At 54.7% G+C, this 15,639-nt stretch overlaps 1 protein-coding gene across 2 annotated transcripts in view; it reads left to right on the top strand.

The window, feature by feature from the left end:
- CCDC88C (coiled-coil domain containing 88C) overlaps window positions 1–15,639 on the top strand; it is a 121,582-nt gene that overhangs the window by 37,079 nt on the left and 68,864 nt on the right. For both annotated transcript variants that reach the window (XM_072745575.1, XM_072745573.1), the window contains exon 4: window positions 14,890–14,959. In XM_072745575.1, the coding sequence (XP_072601676.1) occupies window positions 14,890–14,959 (70 nt within the window). The remainder of the gene's footprint in view (window positions 1–14,889; window positions 14,960–15,639) is intronic.

The raw sequence follows: 15,639 nt of genomic DNA, 5'->3' as shown, positions 1-15,639 counted from the left end.
CTTCTCTGTCTTCTAGCAGAGACTGGTATCTCAGACACAGGGGGAGAGTCACTGTGTGCAGAGGGGGTGGGTAGCTGTGCGAGCGTGATGGGAGCCGCGTAGGTGGTGCCTGTGTGTGCATGGGGCTGCGGCCAGAGTGGCCACCTGCCCACCTGGGGCCATTTCTATTCCCTGCCCAACATCTGGCCTTGTCCTGGGTCTTGGGCCAGGACAATGGCCGAGGGACTCTTGGGAGAAAAGATTTTCCTGCGTCTGTGGGCTCAGGGTGTCCCTGGGCTGTGAGCTGAGCCAGTGCTGCACCCTACTCTACTGCCACTGTCTTACCTCGGGCCTGTGGCCCTGGCTTAGAGGGGATCTGTGATGACCAACAGCTGGCTTTCCAGCATTTCTTCTCTTGTCTGTGTTCATTTGGGAAATGTTTATGTAGAGCCTCCCTGTGCTCGACTGTCCGCTCACCCGCTGATGAGGGTGAGGCCCCAAGGATGGGGCCCTCCTTGGCTATTTGTACTTTCCTTTTCCCTCATTCTGATTGCCTTGCCCGCTGCTCTTTCTTTGGAGCACCTAGCATTTCTTGGTAGATATGTCCCCGATATGCTCATTTACCGCAGCGTTGCCTCCATTTACTGCAGTATCCCCACCAAGCCGAGGGGGATTGATCAGCACCCTGCTCCCCTAGGAGTCTGCGTTCATGCACCACCATGCCCCTGACGCCTCGTGCCCCGCCTGGGGTAGACCCAGGCTCGGTAAACACTGGTATAGTGAACTTCCTCATGACCTAAAAGCCAGACAGTGCCTGTGAGTGTCCGAAGCCCAGAAGGCCGTGGCTGCATGGGGCTAGGCCTGTGCACCCCCGACAAGCCAGACGTAAAACGGGCACCTGCCCCACCGACATGAGCTACTGTGAACACGTGTGGACCAGACTGCACATTCTTCACACACACCTGTCCCACCTGATGTGGGCTCCTGTAGTAGGTGCTTAGCTGATGTGCATAGAGGAGCCTCGTTGTCCCAGGGCTCGGGCTGGGAGAGAGGCCACCTGCTGCATGGCGAGACGGGCATGGACTGTCCTCCCACCTGATTGGGCTTGGGAACAGCTGGTGACGGGGCCTTTATTCTCATGAAGTGCGGGCTCTCAGCTGGGCCCCCAGGGAAGCCAGAGAAGCTGACCTGCTGTGTGACCAGGGCTGGGGTGGGTGTGCGTGCCTTGCCTTTTCCACCTCCTCCCAGAGGCTCTTTGATTTTGGTGGTCCTCACACCCGCTGTACCCCGCCTCTGAAGGAAAGCTACCCCATTTTGTTTTTAAAAGAAAAAGAAAAGGGCTTTTTGTGTCCTCCTCCACCCTGGCTTTGACTGCTCAGGGCCACGAAGGCCCTGTGGGTCTGCTCGCAGGGCCTTGCTTCTGTCCCTGTGCGGTTGGGATCCACACTTGGGCTGGTCACACCATGAGCCCCAGTGCCAGCTTGGCCCCTGACAGCGGAGCCGGGGAAGGAGGTGGCTCTAGCAGAGGAAGCCCAGGCCGCAGCTCTATGATGAGTGACAGAGAATGGCTGGCCCCTTCCTTGTGTCCCACAGCATTTTATGCCATAAGCAGGTGACAGCCCTTACCACCCTGGGTGACAGCAGCGATGCCACTGGGTCTGGGTTGGGCAGACATCACTGACGGTGCGTGGCAATTCTGACTCTGAGCCCGGGCCTGGCGGGCTGGTCACACGTGTCTGGCGAGTTCCCTGCGCCCCTCAGGCCTTGGTGGGATGTCACCCCGTGCTCAGCAGGACTGCATGGCAAGTCCCGGCCGCAAGACTGTCGGCCTGTCGGCCTGCCGTTCCCTGCGGCTGCCCACCCGGCAACCACCATACCCCCCTGTGTCTGATCTACCATCACTTCCTTGGGGGCCCTCCTTGGCTATTTGTACTTTCCTTTTCCCTCATTCTGATTGCCTTGCCCGCTGCTCTTTCTTTGGAGCACCTAGCATTTCTTGGTAGATATGTCCCCGATATGCTCATTTACCGCAGCGTTGCCTCCATTTACTGCAGTATCCCCACCAAGCCGAGACATTTGTCCATCTGGTCCATCTTGCATTGGCAAAATGCCAGCCCCAGGGAAGGCTTGGGGTGGGGGGGACGACGACCACCTGCAGATTGGGAGGGCTGGCTCCTGTGGCACTCAGACCGTGTTCACAAGTGAGTGTGGCTTGCCCTCTGGAAGAAGGGTGTGGGTTTGTTCAGCGGCCTGGGGCCCCAGGGCCTCTGTTGTCACCAGACCCTCCCTCCCTGTGGTCAGTGGGTTGGGTTGAGTCAGCGATTAGCGTCTGTGGGCAGCACGTGCAGGGGCCTGGGGTGGGGCAGAGAGGATTCAGAGATGAGCATCTTAAAGCACCCCAAGAACTTGAGGTTCCTGGTTGCCTTGGGCTGACCACGATGGGTACACTGTGCAAGGCTCAGGGCCCCCGAGAAGAATTCCTCTTTCCAACAAGGATTTGGGTATGGGATGGCATTGGGTGTGAGTGCTGTAGGGTGGGGAGGATGTGGCCTCAGGTGTTTGGGGCGAGTGGGGCTAGCGACCTCCAACCTTGGTCCAGCTGCCATGAAGTTGATACCGTCTGTTGAGATTTTCACTTCCTGCTGAAACGTTACTCATTACAAACTTGTTGTTTCTTAACCTTCCTCCTCCCCACGTTTTCAACGGTGTCCTGAGCTGCCCTCCCCCAGTTTCCTGCCATAGAGCACATTTTTGGTGACAGAAGAAAAAAGAACCTTCCAGACTTTCTTGGTCTCTCTAGATGAGGCCTGATCGTCAGTGGTCAACGCTCGTAACAGTGGTCACTAGAAGTGACCAGGTCTTAGGAGATTTGTTTGCCCGTACCATCTGTTTCTTCACTGTCGTTCTTCCCCAGGAGCTTCTCTGTTCGGTGGGGAATGCTTCTGCCGATCGGACTCACGTGGCAACTGTTAGCTGAGGATCAGTTTTTAGACGTGCCATCGCTGACAGACTATACTTGCTCTTTCCCCTCTGCTGTCACCTAACATTGATGTGAGGATTTGTATTCAGAACTAGAATGAGGAGCAAGTGCGTCCTCCCCTTTTACTTTTCTCACAGCAAAATCCTACCTACTTAGGTAGTTATCTAGTTGATTCCCCTCCAAATGCACAGGTCCTGGTACTCTCCACCCAGCAAAGGGAGCATGTATCACACCCTGTGGGTGTCTCTCCTCAGGGTCACAGAAATCCCTCCTCTTAGAGCCAGACCTCACCTCTTGGTAACTTGTGCCATCTCATCTGTTTCACCTGCAGCTTTTTTGGAGGGGGACCTGGGGAGGGGGGGGAAGAAGGAGAGCCCAGGGGAGGGAGGGGAGGCTGGGGGAAGGGAGGGGAGCTGGGGGGGTAAGGAGGGGGAGGGAGGGAGAAGAAGTGGGGAGGCAGGTGGTACAGTCTTACCAAGAGTTTACTCTTCCCTCCACGTTTTCATAGAACCAGACCAACTTCTCTCAGGCCTTTGCCGTTCTCTGTTCTCCCTGCCCGAGGCCAGGCATCGCTAATCCACCATGTACCCCCAACCCCAACCATGTGTGTCCTTAGAGTTCTCAGCACAGCACCTGCCAGCCCTTGGGGTTGACCTTGGCCATCCTTTGCCCTATAGGCCGTGGAGTGTGCTTTTCCTCCAGAGACATGAGGGAAGAGAGAAAGGAGAACAAGGAAAGGATGATCAGATGTTCTCTTTTGGTCCTCCCTCCTGCCTGGTTGAGCCAGAGCCCATGGAGAAGGCAAAGAGATGTGGGGTGAACGGGGGTATGGAGGATGACCCCATTCCTGAGGGCCTGCAGGGCAAACCCCCACACCCAGGTAGCTTCTATGACAGGCTTGCTGCCAGTGTCTGTGGGCCGCCTGTGTTTGTGCCTCCGAGAGCTGGGCTAGGCCAGGACCTGGAATGAGGAGAGCGGGGCTGGGCCGGGACCTGTGAAGGGGGAGAGCAGGGCTGGGCTGGGACCCCTGACCCAGGAGCAGCCATGTGTCCTCCCTTAGTGTCTGGAGCGCCCTCTGGGAGCTGCCTGCCTGCCTGCTCCTCTCCTGCAGGTCAGGGTGATGCCCATCTGCCCGCTGGCCCCCTGGCGGGGCTGCAGCTGAGGCCCAGCAGCAAGAGGCTGCTGGGGCGTTGGGTTTGGGGACTTGGGAGCTGCTTCTGCCACCACAGTCGCACTGAGCACAGAGCGCAGGCAGGGCCTTGGCGCCCTGAGCGGGTTCTGGTGCTCCACCCTGGGGCTGCCTGGGGCAGTGACTCCGGGGCCCCACGTTGGGACACACGAGGTGGGGGGGTGCTTTCTGCTTCTTCCTTTGGCTTTGTTGCCTCCCCCTTCCCCCTGTCACCAGTGTGGCCCCTGTGTGTGCACATGTGCCTGGATGGCACCTGCTCTTCCTTGTCCTGGGTAGCTCAGCACCACCTCTTCCTGGGAGCCTTTCTGGATTAGCCTCTTCTGGCATTGCTCAGTTCAGGTGTTTCACGTCCTCTCTGCCTGGGCTGTGGGATGGGGTGGAACAGAGTGGGGCACAGTGGATGTGTAGACCCCATGTTTGTCCTGCCCAGCAAGCTGCTTGCACTCGGCTCTGTGGGTGTGCCCAGGGAATCAGCCTGGGGCCCACATCTGATGGGGGTGCAGGGGGCAGCCTGGGGGGTCCCCTGGGGGACATGCACATCTGCCTGCTGCATTCTGGCCAGCGAGTGGTATAGGCTGGGAGCCCCACGCCCGTGCTTGCCTGCCTGTCCGCAGAAACGTTGACTCTGCCAAGGAGCTTGTGGAAGGGGACTGTCCAGTGGCTATAAGATCCCTTCCTGTCGAGGAGTGGGGTTCCTTGTGTCCACCGCAAGCTCTGGTGCTGCTGTCTTGACCAGGAGGAGAGGACAGGGCCACCCGAACCACTCCGGGCATTGTGTGTGAGCACAGGCCCTCTCCTTCCTCCCCTGCGGCCTCCTGGAGCAGGGTCCTGAAGGTAGGAGGCCCCCCTTGGACATGGAGGAATGGAAGTGGGCTCTTTGCTGTAGGAGAAAGAGCCCTAAGGCTGAGTTAGAGGAGACTTGGGTTTCTAGACCCGAATGTGATGCTGTGGGCCTGTGATTGCCTTTCTGGGCCTCAGTTTCTCTGTCCTGTATGTAACCCGGATGGCTCTTTCCAGTTTAGAAGCTAGTCTCCCTAATGCCCTGCTGTTGCCCAGGATCCATCAGCAAGGCTGTGTGTCCATCCATCTGGCAGGCCATCCGGGCCCCCTGCCCCCACGGTTGCTGATGGCATCAAGGCAGGAGCTCCTCCCTGGAGCCTAGCTTTAGCTGCCGCCGACAGCCTTGTACTTACCATGTGAAGTGGTTCCCAAAACACCATTTATGGGCAGAGATTCTTTTCAGAGGAGCTGAGTCGAGTGCCCTGCCCGTGCTTCCGGGGCCACCCCACCACCTTTTTGGTTTTTTTTTTTTTTTTTTTTTTTTTGGTCCAGGGGCTCAGGATAGGTACTTCCCAGCATCAGATAAGACAGCTCCTCCCACAGAGCAACCCTCAGCATCATACCAGCCCTCAAGGGCAGGGGACAGGCATTAGTGGGGCCACATGAGCATCCTCGAGATCCGCCCCTGTTGGGGTTCCCCTGGGTTGTCCTGCGACCTGTGGGCACTTGCCTATTTTCAACGTCGGCAGCCCTGAGTCAGCAACTTCGAGAAGCTGGGCTGTGCCCCTCGGTGCCCGCCCATGGTCTGCTTTCCTGGGTCCCCTCCCCCAACTTGTGAAGGGGCCAGGTATCCCTTAGAGATGGTCCTAGTCCTGTTAGAGGTGAGGTTGTGGCTCAGAGCGGGAATGTGGCTTGCCCTCAGGTCACATGGCAAGTAGGATTGCCCACACAGCAGTGATTGAGTGTCCAGGGGCTCCTCTCTCTGGGTCTCTACCCACCCCCCCCATCAGCCCAAAGGAAATATTTTGTTTTTCTCTGAACCAAAATTGGTCTTAGTTTGTTTCTGTGAACAGAGCCATGAGGACAGGCCGCCACCAAAATGCTTGGGGGCAGGAAGATTTGTCGCGGGTGGCCGGGTGGGCAGCGCTGGTTCCTGAGATGTGGCGTGGCCTAGTTAAGGCGGCCCCAGCCCTCGGGCTCGTGTGAGTGCGAACTGGTTTCAGGCCCTAGGGACCCCAGGATTAATTGAAAGGACTCAGAACAGATGGATTGAATCTATCAGCAGCTTTACGTGACAGCCTCTTAACATAAAAGCACTTCATTACCCACTCGTTTTGCCAGGGCCCCCGCCCCCATCGGGGGTGCAGCAGGAGCCACAGCCCCGCGTCCAGATGGAACCGCAAGCTCGTGCCCCACGGGCCCGGCTTTGAACAGGCGGCTGAGGGTAAATCATCAGGCTTAGGTCTCCACCCAGCAGCTATGTTAGCAACTCGTGCTGTCAGCGGTGATAGCCCAGAGCGTGGGCTGTGGCGCGTGTCTGGGAGTCCGGTCCCTGTTGACCTCAGATGGGGTGATGGTGGGAGGCGTGAGTGGTCAGGGTGAGGGCAGTTGGCTGTCAGTGCTGCGTACCACGGCAGAAGGTGTGAGGCCAGCATCCCCCGTGGGGAGAGCTCCAGTTTGGGGCAGCGGCCACCAGGTAGTGGGCGTGGTGCCAGGGAGAGCTCGCCACCCAGACTGCTGTTCCTCGCCCTTGCTCTGGACCCCACCTGGACCCCCTACCAGCACCGTGCTGTGGCTTCCCCAGACCAGACATTCTAGTGATTCTTCTCCTGACCACTTCATGTGACTGTTGGGAGCAAAGAAGAGATGGGACCCTCTCTGTGGTTAGGTGTGTGCTTGGCCAGGCCAGGCTTTCAGGCAGTTTTTTTTTTTAAATAAAGATCTTATTTATATATTCATGAGAGACACGGAGAGGCAGAGACACAGTCTCTGTCTCTGTGGGCTCTCAGCCTTGTGGGATCCCAATGGCATCTCACCTGCGTGATCCCTAGCCGGTGCCATGCGCCCCCAGGCAGTGTTCTTGCTGTGGGGTTCAGACGCCCCTTAGAAGGTGCTAGAGTAGGCCCTGGGAACATGGGAGTTCAAGGGATACCTTTCCTGTCTGAGTCACCTCTGTAACATATGAATTCTAAATTAACCTTGTTTTGCTTGGTTTGCTCATAGAACCATCCGATTTGGGCATTAACAATTGTAGAGTGTGGCGTATCCCTACCAGCATCACACAGTTACCCTGAGACGCTTAAACTTTTGTTAACATCTGCAGGATTCCCGGCAAAGATCGTTGAGTTACGTCCATCCTGGTGGGGGAGCAAAGCAGATGGTCTTCAGGGCTTCATTCCCCTGCTAGCGTGACAGACAGGACACCTCTTCCAAAAAAAGAAAAAAAAGAGTTTTGTGTTTTGTGTGTGTGTGTGTGTGTGTGTGTGTTTAAGCCGGCTTCAGGCTGGGTGTGGAGACCAACTCCTGCTGGGTGTGGGGCTTAAACGCAAGACCCTGAGATTAAGACCTGAGCTGAGATCCAGAGACATTTGATGGGATGAGCACTGGGTGTTACACTGTATGTTGGCAAATTGAATTTAAATTTTTAAAAATGTAGGGGAAAAAAAAGAGACAACTAACAGAGCCACTCAGGCGCCCCTTTTAAAAAAAATCTTAATATAACTTTGGGGAATATTTTCGGATGAGTCTAATTTTATCAGCTGTCCCCGGAAATAGCTTTTCCCCACTTCTGAGTGGGGAGTTGAGTTGACCAGGCAACTTGTGGAAGGGCCGCAGATGTGAGCGGAGAAGGCATGAAGAATTCAGAGGAAGGAAGCTTGGATGTGGCCAAGGGCATCAGAGGTAGCTGTGTGGAGGAGGTGATGTTTTCTGTGAGCTTTGGAGGATGAATTGGGTTGTGAGGGGGCAACAGTCGAGGTAAGGGATATGGGGGAGAAAACGTGCCCCTGTGGAAACGGCAGGGCGTCATAGTACAGCTGAACCCAAGGCTTGACTTAGGGCCACAGTTAGCACTGACCCCATCCTGGGCTTTGTCTGTCTTGGGACTCTTAAGCCTTGTGCATAGCCCAGCTCAGAAGCCACCTCCTCTGGGAAGCCTTGCCGACTTGCCTGGACAGAGTTTGGCTATGCTACTCTGACCCCTGCCCTTCTGGGCTGGGATTTCTACCTCCCTGCCTTTCATTCAGGTTGACAGTCCTCAGCTCCCAGCGCGTACTCAGCGGTGTCTTCTGAATATCTGAACTGCTGGCCTAGAGAGGGCTAGGTGTGCACTCAGAGCCGATACCGGGCATTATTCCTATTGTCGGTGTGGAGTCTGGGATGAGGCTGATCCAAGTCGATGCTATCTGTTTCTCTGGCTGTGCGGAAGGCACATTTGCTGCTCAGCCTATTGTGATCTCCTTGGTAACCTCCAGGATGCCTCTTCTGTGTGGTTGTGTTACCTTTTCTGGGATTTTCCCTCATTTACTCAGTCATCAGCTCCTATTCAAACCCCTACGGAGGGTCACTTGTGGGCCTGAAAACTTGACCTTTAAAGGCAGCATGTATGTATCTGGTCTTCCAGGAACAATATGAAGCCATAAAATTCAGTTTCATTTGAAGGGAGAAAAATAATTCAGGGTCTTCATGAAACCTATGTTCTCTCTCTCTTTTTAAGATTTTATTTATTTACTCATGAGAGAGAGGCAGAGACACAGGTAGAGGGAGAAGCAGGTTCTGTGCAGGGAGCTGATGCAGGACTCGATCCCGGGACCCCAGGATCACGCCCTGGGCCGAAGGCAGAAACTCAACCCCTGAGCCACCCAGGTGTCCTGAAATCTGTGTTCTTAATCCAACAATCCCGGTGTACATGTGCGCGCGCACGTTGCTACCCTGAAACTTCTCCGAGACCTTGCATTTCTTCCACCATGGGAGAAAACGACCTTTCTGTTTGATGGGGCACAGAGGTCTGGATGGGCCCTGGCAGGACTGTGAGCCCCTTCAGTGAGGCCTCTACATGCCCCAGCCCATGGGTAGAACTTCTCTGGGGCCCCCTAAGCCTAGATTTCCAGGACCTCTGGAGCCCACCACTCACTCCCCACGGGGGCCTCCCCCTCCATCCCCAGGGCATGGCCATGCTGTGAGTCAGCCCTGCCCTCCCCTTCCTAGCTGGCATCTGCTCCTGCCAGCTGAGGGGGGCTTTACATTTCCTGGTGGGAGATGCCAGAGTGCTTTTTGATGGAGGGGGGTGCGGGGGAGGCAGGGCTTTAAAAGAATGGTAATGTACTTCATTTTCTTCCTGGATATGTGGGGAATTGTCTCACAGGAAAAGATAATTTTCGTGAACCTGTCATTTCACAGCTCAGTGGCTGGCATGGCACGGGGTTGAAATACCGTTATCCCAGGGGGTAGGAGCAGGTTACAGACCCTTAGGAAGGGTGGCGGGGGAGGGGAGGGAGGTTTGCTCTCATCTGGTGGCTCTAGTGAAGAATGCGCTGTTGTTTTGGTATATGTTCCTTGAAGGTTTCTTTTCCTCTTCTAATACACCCTCAGGGGCCGTGCACATGATTGTGTATCCTCCTCCAAAGCACCTTTTGTGGTCCAACCAGGATAAGCACCAGATCTCTCCGGACCCAACCATCCCCCCTGGTCTGTTTGTAGCCACAGTGTTGAGGTGCTTCCCCTCTGTCACATACCCTGTTGTACTTTTATTTGTATTTTGAGGTTTTGGGGGCGTTGTTTTAGGTTTACTGAGAGTTTAGGGTATGTGCACTTATTCCCAGAGGTAAGTGTAGGGTTTTAAGGGGCCTGAGCTGAGTCCCCCCTCATTCCTAAACCAAGAGGGGAGGTCCTGGGAGAAAGCATGGGCTCATTTTGGGTCTTCCAGGACATTCAGCTGTCATGGTCAGGTGGGTGCACCCTATATAAGTCCTGAATGGGGACTGGCCAAAATGGAATTGGAGGGCCCACCTCCCCAATGGCGTGACTGGACAGAAGGCAAAACTGAGCCTCACTTCCAAGCCCCCGGAGCTTGGGGGTCACATCAGGCCCCAGGGCAGGCCAGGTGGACTGAGGCCCCAGGCCCCGGCGAGGGTCCATCCACATCCTTCCCAGGCACTGCTGCACCAGCTCAAGCCTCCGATCCCTCCCCCCCACCTCTAGCTGGCAGCCCTGTCCACAGGGCAGTGACAAGAGTCTTCCACATCTTTTCATCCTGAAACCTGGCTGATACCTGCCAAATGCAGACATTTAGGGAACTTTGAAGGTTTCCTGAGAGGAGTTGGAGTTGGAGGGAGGACGGAGGAGGTCTGGTGACAGGAGGGATGGCAAGGTTGTAGTGTGACCTCGTGGCACTGGCCCGGATTGCAGCCCGGGGCCCCCCATGGGTTCAGAGACCAGCAGGAGGAGTGTGTGGGGTCATGGGTGCAGAGGCCATGCTCCTGGGTGCTGGTCCTGTGTGCCGCAGGGTGGTCCACTGTGGCCACCCGCTTAGTCGTGATCAAGTGTGGGGTTTGCACATAACCAGGTACCTCTGGGATCTGCTCAGCAGCAGCTTCTGTTGCCCTTGGTGTCATTGGCATCGCCCCATCACCTTGGGGCCTGCAGCGGGGCTCTCCCTCCTGTGGTCTATGTTTTTCGCCACCGAATACATCTGTATTTTCAGGAAAAGATTCTAACCAGAAGGGAGCGTTTTCCTTCTACTCAGCTTGCTGGTTGTGTTCTCAGAACTTCTCCCCACCCGTGACCTCCGGAGCCATGCTATGGGCCCTGTGTCTCCCTTAGGGTGCTGCTGATGTCAGGAAGCTTAGAGTCCTCGGGCAAGCGCCCAGGCCTGTTGACACCATGTGCAAACACAGGTGTAGGCTCTGGCAACACCCCTCCCCCCCAGCTGGGGTGACAACTCTGGCAATCCCCCCCCCCCCCCCCAGGTGACAGACACTCCCTGGAGAGTGTCCTGGCGGGTCCCATCCCTCCCCCAGCAGAAGGGCCCACGTGGCCCTGGGAGGAACCCAGGACTTCAGATAAGATCCTAGCTTCTGAATTTGCAGCCTGTCTGGTGTCAGGTAGGCTCTCTGCCCTCTTTACATTACAAAGCACTCTGTAGCCTCTGTTGCGGAGAACCCATAGACCCCACCCTCCTTCTCTCCCATTCTTCGAACTTTCCTTTCAGTTTGTTGACAGCAGTTAGTGGGAATGGATCCCGGAATGCAGTTAGTGCATCGAAAAAGGAACATCTGGGGTTTCCCCAGCGTTGCCTATTGGGATCCTATAATGGACTCGGAGGGGAGAGGGGGAAGAGAAGGGAAGAGGTATAGAATCCACCCTGGATCTCTTATTTAACCTTACTCTGTCACCGCCCCCCCCCCCCCCCAGGTTCTGCAGAGGGCTGGGGATCTCTGGGGAAGGCTGCACCCTGAGTCTGACTCTGCCCTCCTGTCCATCAGGCCACAGGAAGAGGGGTGGCACGGAAGCTCGTGGGCGCACTTGTCCCTTGTCCTTGCCTCAGGGTGTGACCATGGCCTTTGCTTGTGCTTTTTCAGCAAAGGCCTGGGTGGCTCCAGGAGGGCTTGCTTGCGAATTTGAGGGCTGCGCAGAGCACAGCACCGGGCTTGTGTTGTCCATCCTGGCTCTGCCCGCCCCGCCCCCCCGCCCCCACCGTGCTGCTGGCCAGGGTGTGACCAGGTGCCCGCTGAGCCGCCCAGCGTCAGCTGCAGCCAGCACAGTGGCCTTCTGTTCTGTGTCCCAGGCGGGAGGGTCTCCTTGTCAGCAACCACCTCACGTCCCCACTAGATGGAGGGCCTGGCCTGTCGCCTTGGAGGCCCTGCCACCCCGAGGGGGGGACGAGGGGATGTATTCTCTCCTCTGTCCTTGGGGACTGCCTGCCGCTGCCGAATGCCCTGGTCATTGGTGTTGGGGGGTGACTGTTGTGATGGGGGTGTGACAGCTGCTAGTCACAGGTGGCTCTTGGAGCCTCCACATGTGCCTAGTGGGGCTGAGGAAGTAAAATTTTAATGAAATTTAAAAACTGATAACTTGGTTCAGTCATTAGAGAACTTCTAAGTGTGTGTGGGATGACTTGGGTGTGTGTGAAGCTACTTTTTCAGATCTGGTGTTCCCAGTGGAGATTCAGCATCTGCATTGAGATGGCTTGTGCCTGTCAATGTCTCCTTGCTGGATTCCAGAGATCTTACTTAGTATAGAAGAAAATGTAAAATATCGCATTCGTGATTTTATGTTAATTATTTGGCAAAGTGATAATATTTTGGGTGTGTTGGCTTAATGTATTATTTGAATATTTTCACACACACACACACACACACACCTTTTTTTCTTGCCTTTTTTTAGGGTGGCCGCTAGAATGCTGAAAATTAGTGTCTCTCATTGTCTTTCTGTTTCTCATTGTCCCTGTCCTCGCGACTTATACCCGGAGCCTGCTTTTGCTAGAAATGCAATTGGTGGTCCTTTAGGGTGATGGCTCATGTCTCAGGAGTGCGTTGGGCCACAGGATTAGATCTTAGGAGGCCCACAGTATGTTTTGGAAAGGAACACATTTTTTAAAAAATCCTCTGTTCCTAAAATATTTCTTCTTGATTACACAGGTGACATATTTCTTGTGGGGGGAACATTAAAAGTACTGATTAGGGTAAAACATCCTGTTTGGGGAGGAGAATACGTGGGTTTTCTAGCAATATTTGCTAGCAGTGATTCCAGCCGGTCTTTTGCTGAGATAATCATAAACATAAAAATACCACCTTGTACGACAGCAGAGCTCATGGGGATGATTGCACATTCTGTCTCCTTTCTAGACACAGTAGGCACCCTGATAATGGGGCTGGTGCTCCAGGCGCCTGGATGGTGGCAGAGGGAAACCAGCTAAGACTTCAGAAGGGACCGGAACCTGTTAGACAATGATAACCAGGAATCTCCCAGAAGCCAGGCTGAGCACGCGAGTTTAGTGTCGAGGCAGGGAAGGGACTGCGTGATAGAAGGGGCTCCTCTGGAGTCCTTCCTTTTGCCAGATGGGCCAGCTGGAAAGTGGATTTTGCTGATTTTACTCTTTACCGGTGTTTTTGCCACAGGGTGGGACCATGGACTCCTTGGGCAGGAGCATGCAGGTGACAGACTGTGTTGTCTGTGTGCTGACTTCTTTCAGGCCGAAGGAGGGTTGACGCTGCTCTGCGGCTCACACTACTGTCCAGCGCAGGTATTCGCTGACAAAGATGTGTTTGAAAAAACTTGAGCTTCTCTGTTGTGGTGACCCATGACCCCAGATAATAAAAACATGTGCCAGCATTGAGGGGAGACAGTCCAGTGAGTGTGGGGCCGCATCCGCTCCCCTCCACCTTCTGGGGTGGACAGGAGCCATAGAAAGACACTGAGGGGGGGGACTAAAATCATTTTATGTATTTTATTATTATTATTTTTTTGAAGGTGGTTGGCCTCTCCAGGCATGCTTGCCAAGGCTGCCACTCTGATGTGATGATTTGGACTTTGCTCTGGGCTGTTCAGCTGGGCCCTGTGGGGTTAGAGGATGGTTTGATTGTCCCTGTTCCCTTCAGCAGCACTGGTTAGCAGGATATGGAATACAGAGATCTTCACATTTATGTTGTGCTGGGAAAAAGCTGTCTCACTGGGAACATTTATAAAAAGAGTAAAAGGGACGCCTGGGTGGCTCAGTAGTTAAGCATCTGCCTCTGGCTCAGGGCCTCATCCAGGGTCCTGGGATCAAGTCCTGCATTGGGCTCCCTGCAGGGATCCTGGTTCTCCCTCTGCCTGTGTCTCTGCCTCTGTGTGTGTGTGTCTCATGAATAAATAAAATATTTAAAAAATAATTTTTAAAAAAGAGTGAGGAAGGGTCCCCTGGGTGACTCAGTTAAGTGTCTGACTGTGGCTCAGGTCATGGTCTCAGGGTCCTGGGATCCAGCCCCGCATCAGGCTCATTCAGCAAGGAGTCTGCTCCCTTTGCTCCTCCGTCCTGCTCACGTGCACACATGTGTGCTCTCGCTCAATCTTTAAAAAAAAAAAAAAAGATGTAGGAGGAGCTTTGTTGGTGAAGAACTTCTATAGTGACCACTTTTGTAAGACCAAGAATACTTAGGAAAACCTGCCCCCTTCCTTGTCTTCCGTAAGATGAGACTTTTACACCTTCTGGTTTGTGAATAACAGGGCACATCTGGGCGCGGAAAACCGACCGGTCCTGAGAAGCGTGCTGGGCAACGGGAGTGGTGGGTGGGCGCCTGGGAGCCCGCACACTGGGGCGGCAGGGGTGGGGGGAGCTTGTTAAAGGCCCCAGACACGGGGGCATGACTGATGGCTGGTGCCTGGGCCTTCTCTCAAAGCCCCTTGGTGTGAGGGCCAGAAGGCGGCTCATTTCCGTGCAGCCCCCTCCCCCCACGGGTGCGGATTAGCTTTGATTTATCCCCTCTCCTGGGGAGCCACTGCTGTAAAGGAGAGAAGGCTCCTCCTCTGCAGCTCCGTATCTGAGACCTGCTGAATGCCAGGATCCTGAAGCATCAGGTTACAAAGACTCAGTAGCATCTCTCTCATCTTTATTCTGTAGTTTTTTTTTTTTTTTTTAACTGCACCAGCAAACCATATGATGAAAATAAAGACTTCTCTTAAAAAGAACCTTACCCCTAATCCTCTAGCCTTGGCTTGCAGTAGATCCTCATTTTTCCCCAGGGTCTCCGTACAGAGGCGGGTGTGATTTACACTTGTTAGTGATTGAGGCAGAAGTATAATTAACTTGGACTTTTCATGTGTATTTGTATCCTAAATATTCCTTTCTATTATATAGGATCTTCATACGTAACCATTGAGTGGCCATGTGTTCATCCAGTGACTTGATAAACTAATTTTCTTAGTCGTCCTGTCATTTTGTTTCCTGTTCTTAACTGTACCTTTTCCCCCTTTGTTTCTGTAGGAAGTTCTCCAGCAGCTGATCGTAATGAATTTGCCCAATGTTTTGATGATTGGCAGAGACCCACTGTCTGGTGAGTAGAAGCTGCCCCCTGTCGTGCCTGGGCAGTGCCGGCGCCTCTGAGCAGCTGCTGGACACACAGCTCTGGCCGCCAGCACAGAGCCCGTGAGGTGAAAACACGGGCTTGTTGGGGTGAGATTCTTAAAGGGTGGTTTATCACGCTGAGGTGCAAAGTCGGGAAAGAGCCCCCCTCTCCCCCCCCCCCCTCGCATACAAGTGCAGGCCAGGCCTGGCTGCTGCCTCCTTTGGCTTAGGGGCCTGAGGTGGCCCTATGGTGGACTTGCTCGGGGGTCTTTCCTTCGTAAACATTGAATCCACACCACCTTGGGACGTGGTTCCTGTTGGCAAGAAAGTGAGACTCTTCCGAGGGAAGTCCTGTCCCTTCTGTGAGGATCCTGCTACACATTTATTCACCCGGTGCTCGATCTCTCCCTCATGTCTCATCCTGGATCTGTTTCTATGCCTCCTCCTGGTCTCTGGAGCCCGGATGGGCAAGGTTTCCAAGTCCTAGGCTTGCACACTCGGTGTGACTTTGAAAAGACTGAAAGAAATGTCCTTCTGGGAACCTTCCAGAAAATTAGAGGTTAATGCCTACCTGCCAGCTCACCTGCTGGGTGGGTTAAGGAGGGGGATGCCATATGTGTATGCCTTGACCCCTGCCCGTGGCTCATGGACATCAGCCTACAGGCCCCA

This window comes from Vulpes vulpes, unplaced genomic scaffold (genome assembly GCF_048418805.1).
Source record: "Vulpes vulpes isolate BD-2025 unplaced genomic scaffold, VulVul3 u000000644, whole genome shotgun sequence".
NCBI lineage: Eukaryota > Metazoa > Chordata > Mammalia > Carnivora > Canidae > Vulpes > Vulpes vulpes.
Note: the sequence above shows the minus strand (reverse complement) of the source record. Positions and strands in the feature narration are given on the sequence as shown.